The sequence below is a fragment of the Pinus tabuliformis genome, chromosome 2_1 (genome assembly GCF_031772625.1).
Source record: "Pinus tabuliformis cultivar Carrire ecotype Pingquan chromosome 2_1, CPIR1, whole genome shotgun sequence".
Taxonomy (NCBI): Eukaryota; Viridiplantae; Streptophyta; class Pinopsida; order Pinales; family Pinaceae; genus Pinus; species Pinus tabuliformis.
In genome coordinates this window covers 739,236,438-739,257,089 of record NC_142299.1, presented here as the reverse complement: position 1 = coordinate 739,257,089, position 20,652 = coordinate 739,236,438, and the positions used below count along the sequence as shown (strand labels likewise).

The following is a 20,652-nucleotide window of genomic DNA, read 5'->3' as shown; positions in this document are numbered from 1 at the left end:
ATTAGGGTTCCACAAACATAATGATTAATGAGGGTAGATTCAATCTAATGATTAATCTCCCAAACAAGAATCTCTATGATTCAACAGTCCTAGACATAACACTTGTTAGTAATGTAAAGCAGATTTCTTTGAATAAATGAACATACCTATATCACGAAGAGAAACAAAACTTATAGTCTAAGACATACCTTTGAGTTTAGACAAACCTTATAGGACATCAATTCCAATAGGACTTCTATGCTTTGTCTTGTGAAGTCTTCTTCATAACCCTTGAGCATATCAGTAAGTTTTTCCTAAACAAGGAAAATATAAAAAGAAATGTCATTAGCATCTAAATAAACACATGTAGATAAGAAAAGGAAAATCAAATATAAAAGATAATACAAGGAGTAAGATACTTATCTTTGGAAAATGGTGAGGGCTCCCTCTTAATCCAATCTCGAGGGATACCTAAAACTTTAACAAAACAATTCAACAATGTTTTTCCAAAGAATGTTAAACCTATAAGTTCTAGAAATCAAAATACAAAACAAATAAAAAATTCAAAGTAGAAGGGCTTAGTAGTATAAGTCCTTTATTTCTGATTCTTCAGTCTTGTGCTTCTTTGGAGATCCTTCTTTGGCAACATTTGCATGATCTCTATTTCTCTTTCTATTTCTCAGATTTTCAGGACAATCACTTTTGTAGTGACCCATCTTGTGACAGTTGTAGCATTCAATTTTGGATATGTCAATCTTCCTTCTAGGCCCTTTAGTCTTCTTGAATGATCCTTTGTTCTTGTGATGAGCGGAGTAGGCATTTGAAACTTTTTCTTCTTCATTCTCTTTGTTGCTTACTAGAGAAATCTTGACTTCTTCCTGACTGCAAGCATTCCATAGTTGTTCAAATGTAGGAGTCTCCTTCTAGCTGTTGAGACCTAATGAGAAGGCACTCCATGATGTTGGTAAACCTAGAAGTGCAATGATTACAAGTTCCTTCTCTGGTACTATCTCATCAATCGCTTGAAGTTCATCTCTTAATCTGGCTATTCTCACAAAGAAAGATGCCACAGTGTCTTCCTTTGTCATTTTTATAGATCTTAGTTCATTTTTAAGGCTTGCTATTTGACCAAGATTCTTGATAGTGAATAATTTTGATAAAGCCTCATACATCTCTTGAGCAGAGTTTATATTAGATATATAGGGGATGAGGTTATCTTTTATTCCATCCAGCATCAGTGTCATAGCCAATATTTCTGTTTGCCTGAATTTTTTCCTTTTCTGCATCACTTGACTCATTAGTAGGCTTCTTTACTTTTCCTTTGACTAAATCCAATACTTTATTCTTTTCGAGGATGAGGTCTATCCTCTTCTTTCATGCCCTATAGTTGCATGCTCCTAATTTTATCTCCCTTCATTGAGTTAGACATTGTCCTTGAAGATGGTAGACTTGACTTCTTATATGATCCTTTTGATGATCCTTATTCAAATTTCTTAAAACTCCTTATTCTCCAATAGATCTTTGAGTTGCCTTTTTCCTTTCTTCACCTTAGCTCTGATTCCATGTTAGAAAATCAGAAAGGCAGAAAGATTTTCTTTATATAGATAATTACTTGTGATATTCTTATGATTTTCTTATGTTCCTCTTTTATCTTTTAGTTCATCAAGAAATTACCAAGACAATAGCACAAAGATCACAGACACCAGATGTAGGCGGACAACTAGGGAAAAAACCCTATCTAGGGGAAAACCCAATCAACAACTCTTCCTTAATAACTTCACGAGATAATCCAAGACTCTTGACTTAGACACAGACTTCCTCCACACGAAGTCAACCCTTTCTTCCTTTTGTAGATGATAACAACTTCGACTTTGCAGCAACAACTTCGACCTAGCAGCAACAACTTTCACCCAGCAGTTAGCCCAACAAATACTTTGACCCAACAGTTAGCCCAGCAAATACTTCGACCCAACAGTTAGCCCAGCAAATACTTCGACCTAACAGTTAACCCAGCAAATACTTCGACCCAGCAACAACAATTTGTCCTTCCAGCAAATAGCCCAATGAATCCACACGAGTGAGAAAGAGACAAACCCAAAAACTTTGATCTTCCTTCTTCCAGCGAACCTCCTCCTCCTTCTGCAACTTCACACTTTTTCTGGCCTTCTTCTTGGATATCGAACTTGAGTGAGAGAGTGTACACCAAATGAATTCAAACTGCTTGTATATATAGGCTTTTGGTGGGGTTGAATTACCTAGATCAAGGCCGACTTGATCTCCTTGAGGCCGACTTGGTGTGGAGGTGACAAATAACTTATTTGACTCAATATTAATTCTCTTTACACGATTCAAAAGCTCAAGAAGGGTCTCTTTAAATGGACAATGACTTTAATGACTCAGAATAAATCCTAGAAGTCCTGAACCGGGACTTTGACCTACAACATTATGACCCAAGCATGAAACCCATGCTTTAATAAGTCATAATAATAATAATAGATATTTATTTTTCGTTCTTTTGATAAATACATTTCATTGTGACTCAAATACAATTTATGAAGACCGAACCTAGTTACATTCATCAACAGATAAGAAGATAAGTTCTTGTGGGGTTTCCCTTTTGGAGGGGCTTTGCCTTGGCGTGGAGCCTATATCTTGTGTTCATGTGATCTCTATTGTTTTGGCATTTTTTATGATAAAGAACATAAACATAATAATGATAAGATCCTAATATCACAAGTAAATGTCATGTGAGGAAAATATCAAGTTAAAAAATGTTTCCCTAATCTAGTTTCCAACAAGGTATTAGAGCTAAGGTCAGTGACAAGGCATCTGAAGATTACCATCTCCTTGAAGGCTGAAACGAAGTTTCTAGGAAAGCCGAGCTAGAAAAAGATCTACTCTAAATCACTGTTGTGCAAATTACAATGAAGAAAGTCACCTAATCATGAGACTGAAGCCCTGTACATGAGATCAAAGACTTGTACATAAATTTAAGAGTTTTTGAGGGGTTTGAAGAATAGAAGTCTCGGGAGCCATCAAACAAAGAATACGAAAATCCGAGAATTGTTTAAGGGCTTGGTCCAAAGCTAAATCAATAGGAAAATAAGGCATTAATACCATACAAGAGGACCAAGGTTCTAAGATATTGAAAGAAGTTTGAGAAGCACACATCAAGTAGTCTTCTTAGCATTGCAGAGAGGGCCATACTAGGCCAAGGATTCTGGGCATTATTACAAGAAGCCCTAAGCCAATAGTCACATTGTGAAGGAGAACTGAAACAATAGTAAAGTCTAATCCTAAGCCTACTCAACCAATCACAGGCCGAAGGTATAGTGATATTTCAGAGACTCAAAAATTGCAGTGAGAGAAGTTCAAAAGTCCAAAATTGCAATGAGAGGCACAGTGATAGTTTAGAGATCCGAAAATTACAGTTATAGTTCAGAGACTAAGTCACATCTTGAAGAAGGTTCGTGGGTCCTATGATGGATTGTTATGAGGAACTAAAAGGCCTTTGAACTCATTCAGATCAGGAGTAGTAAGCCAACAAAGAAGTGTCCCTAAAGAAAGAGAAGGATCACAGTTCCAGGACCTGTTGAAGCATCTACAACATACACTAACAAGAATTCAAAAAGAGCAGCAGTTAACCATCTTGAGAAACTTCTTACCTTGACACCTTTTGAAGATAGGAAACCATGAGAACAAGAAATTATCCTTGGGAAGCAAATAAAGTCATCTAGAGAACAATTCTTTACATGGAATTATAAGTACCTTTAAAGGTAGTATTTGGCCTTGGCATCTTTGGAGCTTTCACTCTTGAAAACAATAAGAAGATCACGGCATCTTGAAGAAACCTTTGTAGTAGACTTCCAGTAATCAGGGAGGACTAAGATTTGTAGTCATTGAGGTACGTATAATTGTTTTTATGCATATAGGGCCTAATATGAAGTGTATTAGGGCTTTGTGACATGTTTTGTAGTCTTGATCTTGTTTAACGTCTTTGGTATCTAGGGATTGTAAACCCTAGATGGTGCTTGGAATAGGAAACCCTAGTCAAGAGAGAAACCCTAACCCTAATCTATTTGTTCCCTCATAGAAACCCTAACTTTTGGTTTCTAGGGTTTGTAGGTAGTCTAGGGTGTATGGAAAACCCTTGTGAGGGTGGAATTGGATGAAAATTTGGGTTCAAACCCTAGGGATGATGTTTCAAAGGGAAATATCAAGGAACTTAGGGTTTGGATCTGAAAACCCTAGGAATTCTCCCTCTAAGATACCATGGAATCCCTAGATTGTCAAAATTATAATCATGCTCTTGTACTTGTATATTTTGCTTGGTGGTACTTGTTAGTGACTAATGCAGGTAATGAATGGAGCAAAATGAGAATCAAAGCAACCCTTGTGCTTTGGTGAGCATGATGGAAGGAGGGAACTGCAAGGACCCTGAAAGTATTTAAAGGAGTAAGCATGCATCATTGTATTTTGAATTAGCATGACATCATGTGACAATTGCTGTAATGTCCCAAATGGAACAATTTGGGGTTTTCTCGAAATTTTAACTCAGAAATACTTCGGATAAATTTTCCATTCATAAACAGAAGATTTCCATGTAAAATAGAACAAGAGAATGCATGCAATTCAATCATACAATGAACAGAAATAATTCTCAGCTTTTATTATAATGTATAAACTAGGTTTTTACATGTTGGAATAACAAAAATAGTTGAGATAGATGAGATAGAACTGACCTCAAGGATCTGCTCCAATGCTACACAGGCCCTCCACCAAAAATGAACTAAACTGTCACTGCTAAGCTCTCTTGTGAATTCTGGATGAACTCACCAAGGGGAGATGGGTACTCACCCAATCTCACTAAATCACCCGAGGGTTTCTGTCCTGGGGCTACCAATGAAGTAGAGAATTGGGTTCCCAACCTCTCATGCAAGAAGAAATATCAAATCCAAGATGTCCTCCAGTGGCCTCCTCCTCTTATAGATTTGATGGACCCATCTAGACCCTCTTATTTTATTATTATTTTAATCATGGAGCACTTTTCCCTCTTTTATTTTAATTAAAATATTCTTTTTAATGCGGGAAAAGGGTAAATTGGCCACCATGTCTCCTCAGGTCACTGAAACTCACATCTAACCATCCCATCATGTAGATCTTCTCGTTCTGGTTCCAACGAGCTATTACACTAAGGTGTTCTGTCAAGTATTCCTCCCAGAATGCCACCTTAAGCGTAATTAATTGAGTCAGGCCCAATAATAACTTTGTTTTCTAAAAGTTGTCGAAATGTGCCGGAACGAAAGGCAAACTATGCGAATGAGGGAATATACCAAGCAAATGCCATCAAACCTCATAGAAACTCCACAAAACCCCTCCAAAAGCCCCTGGGCCCACTGATGACACCAACCTGCACCTGTGACCTATCTGCCCCCAACTTTGAAAGTCCATCCTAACCATGTCATAAGGAACACCAGAAAAAGGAACATTACAAATCCTCCTGCCCCAAGATTGCTTGCCCTCAAGCAATCCAAACCTGTGGACCATTCTGGTGGCCCAACGCAACTGAGACCCAATGCTCGGATCCCATACAAACCACTGGGTGATGCTCTACCTCTGTGTCAACCCATCATGAATGGACCCCTCAATGCCTAGATCCCAAACTGATCTCTGACTGTACCTGTCATCAACCAATCCTCCTGGATCCCAATGCCACCATGGCCAATCATCGCCCAAGTCCCATGGCTCAGACTATGCTTTGTCTCCGACTATAGCTGCTGCTCCATAAAGCGAATACCAACTCATCAACTCTCTCCAATCCCACCTCTGGCATAGGCCGAGGTCAACCCCACTCTATTGATGCTGGGCTAGTGCTACTGAAATATTGATGAATTGTCGGTCCACATCCCACTACCCACTGAAACATGTAGTAACCCTCTCATCTAAGCACCCCTGTTGCACTATGCCCTAGACTAAGGTTGATATTCCATCAAAAGGATACCAACTCATGATCTCTTGCCAATCCATCCTGTGGGAAGGATCAGATGCATAGGCATTTGTTTATGTGATAAGTCCCCTATGCTGCATCGTGCCCCACTCATGTAACCCTGCCTGGTCAGTCAACAATATCCATCGAGGAAACCATGCTTCTCTCCCTATAATGGGTACAAGTGGCCAAATTGTGTTGCAAGCCCTATCTATGTACTCCTGGAGAGGGTTGCTCCCTGAAAGTATAGCAGCTCTACTAGCTGCTTGTGCATCTACTTGCACCTCATCATTGGGTGGCTCAAAGATGTATGCACCACCATCTACAACATCTCCTCCCTCCTCTGATCGGAAATTCCATGCTGTTGTCATCTACTAGCTTTCTGCAAGACTACCTTGTCGACCTCCAACACCTCCTGAGGACAAGTGTTTGCAAATTGCCAAATACTACCACCCTGCTAGATGTTTGTACATCTCTCTACTCATTAATGGTTGACCCCAAGGGTGGCTGCCCATCCTCCTCCATCACAGGCTCAATATGAACCTCCAACTGGCTCTCCCCAAAAGGCTCATCATGCATATTGTGTGCATCCTCCTCCTCAGCTGACTCATGCTCCATCATATGCTGCTCATGCTGACTCATCATTGGTGACACACCATCCTGAATGTCTCCCATAGGGTCCACTATCAACAAGTCCACATGACTAATGCTTCTTAGAGGCATCCTTGTAAAATACCATGGACTGATTCAAAGAAGAATCATCACCCTGAAAATCAAAAGAAATCTCCTCCTATTCTACCTCTGTCATCTCCTCAGTGTCACTCAAGCATGAGTGATTAGGTCCCCAAGGTCCCTTGCAAATGAAGCAGAGACCCTTCCTCCTCAGCTCATTCTTGCTACATGATCCACCAAACCTGAGCAACTCCTCCCTAGTCAACTGTCTTCTGAACAACCCAATGTTTTTCTCAACCAACCTTTCGACTAGTTCATAAGCAACAGGTGAGACCAGTTGTTCTCTCCTCCAAATGGCCAACAATCTAGTCTGCAATCTTCTGCAAATGGCATCATGGCCTCCCATACATGAGGACAAAATGGACTGCATGTGTGCTATGACTGTGTCAGGATGATGTTTCCTAATGCTGAAGAAGCATTGGAACATCTGCAGGATCAGGTCATCAAACTCCAAATCAAGCATGATGTCATAAGATCTAACCAGGGCCATGGCTTCTAGATTCTCAAGCTTCTTCCCAAAAGTAGGACCCTCACTATTATCCAAATCTTGAAAGGTCTCTACTATCAGTCTGAAGACTCTCCTCATTATGTCATTACTATAAGGAGGTATAGGTTCAGTCAACATTATGATACTGCTGAGACGGGAGGTGACTGGAAGTGTGACCCCTTCACAAGGGTACTCCAAAAACTTGTTTTGTGTTAGGGCAAGCATAGCTGGTTTTAGGGCCCAAATTAGTTTCTTCCCCTCTAACTGGTGTACTTTGGAAAGGAGCGCATCTAATTCTTCAAGTTTGAAAAGAGCTTTCACCTTGACCCTCATGTGTTTCAAATTTGTCCCAAGTTTAATTATTTTGTGTCCCAACTCATGCTCTTCTTGTGGCTGCTCTTGCTGTAGCAAAGAAAGTATTCCCTTGGAAGGGGTTTTGTTGACTGTTGCTGCTAGTTTATTAAGGGAATTAATGAAGGTTTGATCCATGTTTTAGTTTAATGATGATAAGTATATCAAACCAACTTATACAAGACTTGACTGGCAGCAAAAAAGAATTACACAATAGTAATATGACCAGCTGACTCAATACATGGATCTCTCATATCTTACTAGTAGCATAAATGGAATATGTATCAGCAGTGTGCTCTAACATTCACTCATGACACAATAATTTGTCCAGTAACACAGAGACAATACAAGGCTTACTCAATAAGGGATCTTCCTTCATGCTCCATCTCAAACCTTACATTTATACAGGGTTAGCTAAGCAGTGACAAATTTTGGCAGCATTCAACATACAAGTCATCAACTGTGTACATGGAATATCACATAGTTCTTTTTCTGCCCAATTCTAACAGCATCAACAACTCTGACCAACACATTACTTTCTAGAAATTATACAATCAATGATAGAGTTTATGATAATAGAATCAAAGAACTTGACACATTCCTTCAACTGAATTCTATTGGGCAGACAGTGTCCTTTTGATTAATTCACCAGCGATTCTAATTCTGTTGATGGATGCAGATTGGACAATAGAAATTGGTAAAATGGGTGACAGCCAGCAATAATAAGTACATGTGCAGATTATCAGTCCACCAGGACGATACCCCAACACTTGTTTATGAAGTACGCTGCCCTGGAGATATTCACACTTAAAACAACCCTTGTATTTTCAGCAAACCCACACAATAGTTGTCACACAGGTAACACGCCATCCCAGAAACTTGAGAGATAGTGGACTGATCTGCATGCAGAGATGTATGTTTCTGCCCTGGAATGGAAATCTGCCAACTAGAAATGACTTGGAGATTCTCTCGGTCCTTCCCCAAATCTGCTGCTACAGGTATATAGATACAAAATATATTTTCACATAATACCTCTGATCTGAAATATCTCCACACGACCAACTGATGGGAAGGAAACTCGGCTCTATACATGTTGTCGATTATTCATCCTTCGTGGAGCACCCAAAAAAAACACGATTAAGAGAGCAGCTGGAGTTGAATTGTAGTCAGACCTGCTAACAACAATGTTCAATCCTGACCACTCCAGGATAAGCTGCTACAGGCATATGTTTGGCCTCAGAAAAGTTGTTGGCTTCCACCTCAAGAAGAATTTAAGCAGAAAATTCTGTAACGGAAATTCTTCCCTTCAAAAGTGAATGGCATGGTCACAAAATGTCGCACCTCCAGACCAGTGAAAGTCGATTTCCAACATTGCATGACCTTGGCCTGGTCTCGTTTAGATTTCTTGATTGGACTTGGTTATTTCCAGCTCATATATGGCCTCTTTAAGCTACCACAACTATGCAGCCCAATGGAGTTCTAACTTCTGAGACACTGTGTATGGGTGATAGTTACACTAAGAAATGGCACTCAGTCCCCAATTTGAAATGCAATCCACGCCACAATCAACTTAAACGAACCCCTGGAGAATGAAGATAATAAACCACAACCCAAACAAATTGATATCGAAATGCTGGACCAAAGAATATTCTCGCTCTGCACTCACAAGAAATTTGTCCTTTTAAGAAATCGAGCCACCTGTAGGTGGAATCCAATTTCAAAAATTTTGGTCTAGATGCTGGAGACTTCAGCACTCTTACAGTTACTCGACTTCCATGAAAAAATGCTCTAATTCGGTCTCAAGAATTGGATCTCTGCCCAGAACAAGGGGACTCTTCCGGAAGAAAATGCGCAATACATCCTTCTTCTGAGCGTGAAATTTTGACAACTCGGCCCTATCTCAAGGCTTAAAATAAATAAAAATTCAACCTCTTATTTAAGAGAATTTGATCTTCAAATTTACGATGCCAATCTTATAAGCACAGTTTGCACTGTCATATTGGGGAAACGGACGCTGCTAATGGGAACAAGTCACGGTTTGATTGTTTTCCCTTAACTGAGCTCGATCCCTTGTCAACCAATGCTTCAAATGGGAGAATGGGGCTCGGAATCAGAATAAGGATTGCAGCTCTCTGGTACATATTCGGTCCTCAGAAAAACCTTATGTTGACTGGCTTGGTTTTCATAATGTAACAATGAAATTTGGCCCAAATGAATTTTGGCCTTCAAGGAAAAATGGGCTCCATAGCACACACGGCCCCTTCTTCCTTTTTCTTTTTTTAAATTTGATTTTTGGTCTTCACACAAGAGTCGGCTCACTTAAAGAAATTTACGGCCCCACATAACAATATTTCGGCCCTATATATAGGATGGAATTCAACATTCAACAAAATTTTGGCTCTTTTAAAAAAAACTATATAAGGGTCGGCCTTCTTTAAAAGAAAATTAGCTCAGCCCTGAGATTACACGCACCTTCAACTTGGCCAATAATTGTCGGGTGATTATTAAGTGGGCGACAAAACCCAGGAAGATTTGTCTAGCATTTTGCAACAAAGATTTTGTAGAATATCTAACGCTCAAGACAAATTTTCTGCAGAAAAATGATGGCATTGGCACCTTCAAAATAGACTTTCGACAATCTGCAATTAAAACCTTCAGGCTGGCAGGAAGCACAACTCTTATACCACTATAATGTCCCAAATGGAACAATTTGGGGTTTTCTTGAAATTTTAACTCAGAAATACTTTGGATAAATTTTCCATTCATAAACAAAAGATTTCCATGTAAAATAGAACAAGAGAATGAATGTAATTCAATCATACAATGAGCAGAAATAATTCTCAGCTTTTATTATAATGTATAAACTGGGGTTTTACATGTTGGAATAACAAAAATAGCTGAGATAGCTGAGATAGAACTGGCCTGAAGGATCTGCTCCAATGTTACACAGACCCTCCACCAAAACTTAACTGAACTGCCACTGCTAAGCTCCCCTGTGAATTCTGGATGAACTCACCAAGGGGAGATGGGTACTCACTTAATCTCACTAAATCACCCAAGGATTTCTATCCTGGGGCTACCAATGAAGTAGAGAACTGGGTTCCCAACCTCTCATGCAAGAAGAAATATCAAATCCAAGATGTCCTTCAATGGCCTCCTCCTCTTTTATAGATCTGATGGACCTCTCCAGACCCTCTTATTTTATTATTATCTTAATCATGGAGCACTTTTCCCTCTTTTATTTTAATTAAAATATACTTTTTTAATGGGGAAAAAGGGTAAATTGTCCACCATATCTCCTCAGGTCTGTGAAACTCACATCTAATCATCCCATCATCTAGATCTTCTCGTTCTGGTTCCAACGGCCTATTACACTAAGGTGTTCTATCAAGTATTCCTCCCGGAATGCCACCTTAAACATAATTAATTGAGTCAAACCCAATAATAACTTTGTTTTCTAAAAGTTGTCGGAATGTGCCAGAACGGAAGGCAAACTGTGTGGATGAAGGAATATACCAAGCGAATGCCATCGGACCTTATAGAAACTCCACAAAACCCCTCCAAAAGCCCCTGGGCCTATTGATGACACTAACCTGCACCTGTGACTTGTCTGCCCCCAACTCTAAAGTCCATCCTAACCATGTCATAAGGAACACTAGAAAAAGGAACATTGCGATTGCATATTTAGGTTGGATTGCTTTATAGGAATCATCTAGTCTTTTAAAGTATGAGATCAACTTGCATTATGTTAGAGGCAATCATTTTGCTAAGGTGGATCCTCAAGATCCTATAAGAACCATCACTTTGGAGGTTCTTGGAAGAAGCATTATGAAATATACCCCTGAAGGATGATAAAATATGATTGATCTGGTTGCAGTCTCATAAGGAAAGAGATTCGTTTGTCTTTAAATATGAGATGTTAAGGCCTAATAGCTAGACAATTGAATGAAAGCATAACTTTTGGGTAGGAATTATATAAATCCTACAAGAAAAGTTTATGATACCTAGGAAAATGAAGTTGACTTACTTTAGAAAGAAAAAAATATTGAGACTTTCTCGTTAGAATATATATGTTAAACATATAACATGATCTTCGAATGAAAATGGTAACTTGGTAATCAAGTTGGATCCTTGGGCACTCTGATACATAAAAGGAAGACTCGTGTGGCGATGGTCTATGAAGATGTTGATGATTTATTGAGAAGATCATCATGGTAAGTTAAGTCTGATGTTGGTATCTATTATTAGTTATTTGACTAACATATTATTTTGCTCCCTAGAAAGATATTGCAGGGGTACATGATATGTGAATATTGAGGGAAAAGCTCAACATTTGGTACTTGACATCTATGAAGATCAAGATGTGCTCATCTTGGGATTGGAAGGTATCAGTGTGAGAAGATAACTTGAAGTTCAAGAAGGAAGATCACTTTCGTGAGGAAGCCATGATCAACTTGAAGTTTGGGAAGGTTCAATAGAAAGCCTTCATTGATAAAGTTGAGATGTAAGTGATGTGCAAGATAGATGACCTAAAATCTATCGTGAGAAGATAGCTCCTTGATCCGTGATACCATGAAAGGAAGCATGCTCTGTATAGTGAGATGCGGAGGAGAGAGAGAGCTATGCAAGCTATAATGAATTGAATTGATAGTTGGTGCTTTTATGAAAGACAAGAGGACTTCTGGTTGTGACTTCGAAGTTGTGAATCTCCTCTAGGTTTGTGAGAGAGTAAAAGAAGTCTCCTTGAATAGGAGCAGGATCTATTCTTTGATTAAAAGGAAAATAGGGATATCCTCCCTGATTTAGAGGGAGTATGGTTGGACACTGGTTCTCCTTATGTCATGTACTAGACCAGGACTAATAGTCGTAAGTCTAGTGCATGCATCATGGATAGGGAGAATGATGACATGTTTGGTTCTCCTTGTGTTGGGTACTATGATGGATTAGGATTGATGTCCTAAGTCAAGTACATGGACATGGATAAGGAGAATGTTGGATTGGATAAACATCTTGGACAAACATTCTTGAGTCATGTAATGTGATGGATTAGGATGAAGATCCTAAGTCACATGGACTTGGATAAGAATGGTCCGGTGGTAGGATTACTCCAGGTATCCTAGGTGGAGTATGTACCATGATGAGGCAGTATGATGTCCTATCGAATGCCTTCCAACATTGTGCTCTAATCTTGTGAGAGATGGAGTGTACTTGTTGAGGCCTTGGGTAATGTGACAATGCTAATTGTGATAAGTGATGCTTATCAATCTGGATCTCTTCCTATAAGAACTTTTCAAATGGAGTATTGTCCTTATTCCGATTGGACAATTATGAATTCCTCCCTAGTTAAGAGGGAGTGTTGGGAAATGTAACTAGTTTCGATCTTCATAATTGCCATTTGTCTCATGTCATGATGTAATTCTTATGTATTGATTAGAAAAAAGAAAAATGAAAAATAAAATATTTATGAAGCATGGGTTCCATGCTTTAGTCATTGGTCAATAGGTCGAGGCATCCATTGTGGAAATTCCTGAATCTAATACATTAGAAACCCCTACTACAATTAATGGTTTACAATCTCCTACTTGTTCTTTACATTAAAAAGTTATTTAACTGCATAACATCGAAGTAAACACTATTGCAACCTTCACAAATATACAGATCACGCACTAAAATAAACTGAGACAATAACACAAGGGACATCATTATTTTTGGACAATTGTCCCTAGAAAAACCCAATTCAGGAATATCGATGTCACATATAAAGGGTTTTTATTATTAAGCAGATTTCGTGAATACAACTAGTGTCCCAGAAATGGCTCACCCAAAAGAGAATATCCTTGGCAGTAGTACCTCTATCCAGAGACAAATATTCCGGCATATCAGTAACTGGATGATCAAACCCCACAGTGACTCCGGTTGTTCCCTATGCTGGACAACGAAAACTGCTCCAAGCACTGCTCAGGAACCGCGTCACTCCTCCGAGAGCTGCGTCACCATCTCGTGGCTCAGAATCTGCTTATCTGCTCTCAGTCTGCCCCACAGAATCTCCCCAGCGCTGCCTTTGAGGCCTAGTGTCAGCCTCTGCGTCCTCTGCATCAGCGCTTCTACGGCCTGCGCTGTCTCTCCTGGCACTGTGCTGCCTCTCTTCTATGTATTCTTCAGCATTAGATGAAAATGCCTTGCTGAACTACCCCTCGCTGCAACTCTGATCACTAACTCGATTTCCTCAGCAAAACTCGCCCCAGAAAATTGAATTCTTTGATCACTTGCTGTATCTCCAACTGACCCTCAAGCCTCCTCTTATACTTTTCCTGTTGACGAATCAACGGTTGAGATTAAGTCCCTAATCAACGACTAAGATTAGAATTGGATTGATCCTCGTCACTTAGAAATTTCTCACCCATATTTTATTAATACACATTAATATTTTTATTTTCCTAAGTTTAGACTTAGGAACTCATTAAAAATATTAATTATTTTAATAACTCTTTATTTGGGTGGAATTTCTCCAAACGATTTCTAGCTCTTGGAGATCTCATGTGCCTTAGCCTCTCCACCAAATTTCATGGCTAGAGCACATCTGATGCTACCCAAAATCAACATCCATTGCATGCCTGCAGGATTGGCTTGAGTCAAGCGTCATTGTCTTCATGTGAAAGACCCTTTTGGGCTCTTGGATCATAGAAAGTTTTTTATTTTATTTTATTTTTTATGTTTTTCTATGTATTTAAATGTCTAGAGGGCTCCCAAGATAAGTCGGTCAACCTTGCTCATGTTAGCCTTAAGAAGGGCTTAAATAGCCTCTTGAAGAGTCTATATATAGAGAGGTACTTCGACATCCTTGGAGCATGGTATCATATCTGATTTGCGGTCATAAGAACAAGAGGGAAATTGCAGAAGGGATTTGAAGTTACAGAAGAAAAGTCTGAAGTCTAGCTTGTAGATGAAATGTCTGAAATTGCTGAAGTATGACTATTAACCAGAAGAGCGAAGTTACAGAATAAGGGTCTTAAGTTGCAGGTTCGTCTACTTAGTCCTTGTAGAAAGTTTGGTCTTGGAAGTCTCCTTTGAAGTTGATAAGAAGAGAAGTTCTTGTGGGTTTTCCCCCTTTGGAGGGGTTTTGCCCTGGCGTGGAGCCTATATCTTGTGTCCATGTGATCTCTATTGTTTTTCCATTTATTTGATGGTAAATAACATAAACATAATAATGATAAGAAGATCCTAATATCACATGTAAATGTCATGTGAGGAAAATATCAAGTTAAAAATTGCTTCCCTAATCTATTTTTCAACACCTTGGTCGGCGATGAACTGCCCTACCTTAAGGGGGTAATCACAGCTATATCATGCACATCATGCTCTCATCCCTAGGAGCCCCAAGCAATAAAATAAAGAAAAATCAATAAAAGGCAAATGACAAATGAAGAAGGGTGGAAAAACAAAAGTCGGGGTAACTCATGTAATTGTTGTTGATGATGTCAGAGGAAATGGTTATGTAATTGTATGTATTTAGCTCATGTTTTATTTTAGCACATATAGCCTCATATATAAAGTTTATTTTGGATGCATGGCCTCATCTATAATGGGTACTTTTGGATTTTGCACCATGTAATCTATCTATGGGGGTTAATATAGAAATGGGTTTACTTCTAAACTGTCATTTATGTGTATTTGCAAGATAATGTGTTATTGAAACAAAAAAGAATGCTATATCTAATATCTATATCTATCTATATATGTTGTATTTTTTATATACCATGCTTCTCCCAATGTATTCAATTTTTTTTTTTTTTGTGGGGGGGGGTCATGTTTCCAGGTGTTCCCGTTCTGGAAACTTGTAAATGTTTCCATGTTTTGTGCAACTTAGATCATAGTATAGCAGTTTTCTTAATTGTGTACTCTCTCTTAAAGGTGCAGTTGTATAGCTGATGAAAATATTGCAGTTTTAACTGTCGTAATGTTTCCATACTAGTTATTACATAGTATGGTCCAGGAAAGTTAGTTAGGCTAGGAGCATGCCGATGCAGGACTTCATTTACTGGGGCTATCTCAGTGTATTTAATATTATTCTCTAAACCTGTCCAGAGTTTGTTGCAAGTAAATTTTTTTATTTGATGTAAATTTACATAAAATTTTACTCATAATCTTGAAATAATGAATATCTAATTCTAACAAGGAGGTATAGCTTGTGGTCTTTCAATAGATACTTTTCTCTTAATGGTGGCTGCATTCTTGTTCAATTTCGCAGGATACACTTACCGTGGCAACAGCGAACTTAAATTATGTGGAGGAAGAGTTTAGAGAGTGCAAAAATAGATTGATGGATATCATGCATCACAATGCAAAATACTCTTGCAGAATATTGGCTGGTGATAGCATTGATAGAAGGGTGATAAGTCACATTTTCTTAGACCTGCTTGATTCTTCCTTTTTACTGTTTTCATTTTGATAATCTCATTTATTTTATTTTATCAATCAGTACCTTCCTTATATCTTTTTATTTTATATCTATATTCCAGCTTCCTTTGGAATCACCAATAATATTTTATTTCCTAAAACCAAGTAGATCATGATATAGCTATTAATTCTTTTTGTAGGTAAATGATTATGATGACTGGACATCTCATAGTGATGATTTCTTAAGGTTGGTATCTGAAGGAAAGTTGGAAGAGGCCTTCACAAGAGTACTCTATTTAGGAGATATCAGTGCCCTTCTATGGTTATTGAATCAGGTTGGTTAATTTACTTTGTTTCTTATGTTCTGGCAAATTCAGATCATCGTATGGAAGTCGTATGCCTTTCAAAATGCAAGGTTGTAGAAAATGAGTGAAAAGGCTCCATTCTGTTTCTTTGATGTCATTTGGTTTTGTTAGTCTTATATTCTAATTTGTGTTCTCTTTCTAGGTAGAGAAAACTTTACTTTTGCCTTCTGCTTCATGTTTTGTTGACATAATTTCGATGGAATTCTTTTGCACATGTATAGCTTGGGAGGGGAGTTACTAGCTTGTTTTCTAAATTAAACATTGAAGATTCATTACATGCTAGCTTAGTAATATGAGAACATGCTGTTGGAGAATGTAACTAGATTCGGTCTTCATAATGACCTTTGTAATCATGACATTGTATATTTTATATAAAAAGATAAAAGAATTTTTATTTATTCAAACATGGGTTTCATGCTTAAAGTCTAGGTCAAAGCATGTTCTTCATGCTTCTAGGGCTTGTTGAGTCAAAGAAGATATTATGTCATGTATTATAGTCCCATTTGGACTTGTTGTAACAAAAGAAAAATATTATTTGTGAGTCTAATAAGTCAATTTATCCTCCAAGACCAAGTCAGCCCTACAAAGGAGAAGTCGACCCAAAGGAAGCCTATTTGACCCCTCAAGAAGACTATAAATAAGAAGGAACTTTGACTCATTTGGCACATCAAGTACAAGAAGTTCAATCTGCAATTAAAGAATAAGAAAAGCAAGTGTGAAGGACAAGAATGTGTTAGGGTCCTATAATAGGAATCAGTGGTGTTGGCCTCTTACTATTCATTTTGGTCAGTTTAGCCTATGAATCACTAGGTGTCATAGCCTAAAGGTTTATATGTCCAAGGAGCCATTTAGTCCCTAAAGCCCTGTGGTCAAAACAAATCTGAAATTTTGGGAGGTTTTTCGCATAAGAAGTCTGGTTCAGATCATGTTGCAGGGGTTTTCATGTTAAAGTACTCAGAAGCAACTTTCCAATGGTATATCTAGTGCTTCAAATTGACTTCTGGATCAAAAGTTATAGCTAAATGAAAATCCTTCTTCAAATCCAGAAAACAAAGGGAAAAAAGGGATCCCGCATATCGCAGGGTTGGAAAGGAGGAGCAGTGGGGGTCAAGGCAAATCTGTGGTCAATGATTGTCGGTATCGCATATCGGCGATCGGAGGTTCAAGGACAATGCCACAACAAAGACATATCGATGATCTCCAATCACCGATCAGGCATATCGGTGGGGTCCAATCAGTGAATCGGCAGTCGACGACTATGCCATATCGCAAATCGAAAATCAATGAATTGCCGAAGTGGAGCAGAGTGACAACTTTTAAATCTTGTGATATGCAAATTGCGACACATATATTCCTTCAGCGTTAAAGCGTCGGGAGGGTCGAAGACAGATTTACAAAGGATTTTATTGAAAATCAAAGTAGTTTTCTGGGTCTTTTCTCTCTCCTCCAGAGCGACATGTGGCAGTGTGCGGTTGGTTCCGATATGACATGTGGCACAAGCTTAATTGGGAACAAGAGCGAAAACGGGAGCGGGAGCATAAGCGGGAGTGACATTTTCAAAAGCTCCCGGTTTGGGAGCGATTTTGGGAGTGTTTATATATATATATATATATATATTTAATATTTTGATGCATATATGTCAACAAAAGCATGTAGAATGATGAATTAAATATAAAAAGCATAAAAAACATAGATTGAACCATATAACAACAATCATCTAGAAGTTATAATCTTCATCAACCACGTCCACAAGTTAGTAACATACAAAATATTGAGTCTCATGATTCATCAATCTTAAAGTTTCAAGCTTTTTGTTGACCACTACGTGTCAACGACCCATAGGAGTACACCCCCTTTTTTCGCAAAAGGAATAGCGCATGATCGACGTCTCTGTGCCGTTCAACTATCATCATCAACCTGATCATCATGTTATATTGTAAACCCTTTCTGCATGTGTAAATTGTAAATAATATCAGCAGATTCGTGTTGTGTATGTAATTGCCTAGGTAAACCTATTTTTCTGGTGACGATCTACATTTCGGAAGGTTTTTTGTCTCACCGGTCCATTCTCTGATGGTCGACAGAGTTTTCCTTTAGCCTTACCCCAAAGCCGGAGTGGATTTTTATCACTGGAATCTTAGGAGAATCCTAGTGTTCTAGATCGAGTCTATGTAAAAGTGATTTGGGAATAATCCTAACTATTTGGTTAGGTTATTTTATTGCAAATTGCTTGATCTGCTAGATATATTGGTGTCGCAGAACTGGGTAATCTGTGAGGGTCTTTTGCAAATGGGTTTTTCCCCTTGAGATGTAAAAAATGTAAAAATCATGATGTAAAGTGTCTTGAGAGTTAAAAAAATAATTTATCCCGTCATAGGTTAATTAATTAAATTTTCTGGGAAAAATTAATTAAAATCCTAAGCCATAAATTTAATCAATTATAGGTCCTAGGCAAATTTAAAATTTTCAAAGGTAAAATTTGTGGGTCCTTAAAATTCAAATTTTAAAAGGTTTCAGGACTAAGGTAAATTAATTATTTTGCTAAATTTTAAGTCTCTGGCCCATGGGGTTTAAGTCAAAGTCAAATTTTTGAGGAAATTAACTTGAAATTTTTATTTTTGAGTTAATTAAAATGCATTTAATTGAAAAATTCGAATTTCCTCAAGAATTTAAAATATTGACAGATGAGATTAAAAGAAATTTTAATCTTCATCAACGATTGAGATTTCTTTGACGAGGATCACTCGAACTCGCCATTGGAGGATTTATCTTTAAATAGGAGGTCATTTGTTAGTCAGTTGATCCAATCTTTGGATTGTGTACTAGGCTCTCAAGCTCTCTTGTATACTTTTTTGAATTAATGCAAAAGTCTTTGGGGTTTCAACATGCTGTAGTGTTCCTTTTCATGAATTTATGGTAACATTGTTTTAATTTTTGCTTAATATTATGTGAAAACTATCAATCAATAGCTCTCTTAGAATAATCTGAATACAGATATCTTATTCAGTTTGTTGGATCTAGGGTAACATTTTTAATTTTGATTGAAGTAGCAGGTATCTCTATTTCTTCATAATTTTATTGTTGTTTTATTTCTCTACTTGATTTGATAGTTGATCTAGTGTTTGCAGAAGATCTCTCAGGTTCTCATTGAGTGTTTGAGGATAGTTCTCAGTTGGACCAGCCAACTCTCAACACATATTTTCTAAAGAGCCTACTTCATATAAGCCTCAGGATTTATCTAACGATAATCATTTTTCTGGAGGGTGTTTTTGGGCTAGTACCTCTCTAAAATTTCAAAATCTTTTAAATATTTTGTGAAAATTTTGATAGATCTGGCTATTAAGAGCCTTAGATTATCAGATCTGGAAGCGGAGTTGGACTCATACTCCTCAGATATGATAAATCTATGAATTATTTGTATAGATCTGTAAATTATTTGTATAGATCTGTTATTTACTTGTGTAGATCTGAAATTTTGTAACATAATTATAAATTTTAACACTTGGCTTTTGGAGTCTTTTCTATTTTTGTACATATTGGGTATTGAGTTTTTCTCTTTTCACTTGTGCAGGAATAGATCTGAGAAATCAGCCAAGAAAATCTTCAGATCTGAGCTAGATCTAGACCCTAGAGGGCAAGATCTGGGCTCAAAGATTGTTTGCAGGAATAGATCTGAGAAATCAGCCAAGAAAATCTTCAGATCTGAGCTAGATCTAGACCCTAGAGGGCAAAATCTGGGCTCAAATATTGTTTGCAGGAATAGATCTGAGAAATCAGCCAAGAAAATCTTCAGATCTGAGCTAGATTTAGACCTTGGAGGGTAAGATCTGGGCTCAAATATTGTTTGCAAGAATAGATCTGAGAAATCAACCAAGTAAATCTTCAGATCTGAGATCTTTCAAGCAGATCTGGGGGTTTTGAAACAGATCTAAGCCTTGGAGGGAAATATCTTGTCCCAAATATTTTTGCAAGGCCAGCCATTAAAGATTTTGCAATAAATCTGAAGATCTAAAGAAAAATGATTTTTTTCAGAACAAGGGTTTCAAGTTTTGGGGCTCCTAAGCCCAGATCTACCTTCTCCTAGCCCAGCGCTAGTTCTATTGGGCCTAGTGCTAGCTCTCATTGGCCCTAGATTCCCTTGCTCCATTTATGATTTGAATATTTGATTTTCTAAAGCTAATCATTGGTGGGTTTTTTGTAGAAAATTTGGTAAAAATTTGTGTTTCAGATATTGAATTTTTTTTTGGCAACTTGGGCAAGTGATCTTCAAGGCCTAAGGCCTAAGGGTTTGATCTCTAAACTATCTTTTTCCTCACTGTTTGCTACAACAGTCATATACCTTTCTAATAGTGGTG

At 38.0% G+C, this 20,652-nt stretch overlaps 1 protein-coding gene across 4 annotated transcripts in view; it reads left to right on the top strand.

The window, feature by feature from the left end:
- LOC149202706 (varicose-related protein-like) overlaps positions 1-20,652 on the top strand; it is a 385,050-nt gene that overhangs the window by 321,897 nt on the left and 42,501 nt on the right. For all 4 annotated transcript variants that reach the window (XM_089403225.1, XM_089403224.1, XM_089403226.1 and 1 more), the window contains 2 exons: positions 15,784-15,924; positions 16,133-16,267. In XM_089403225.1, the coding sequence (XP_089259351.1) occupies positions 15,784-15,924; positions 16,133-16,267 (276 nt within the window). The remainder of the gene's footprint in view (positions 1-15,783; positions 15,925-16,132; positions 16,268-20,652) is intronic.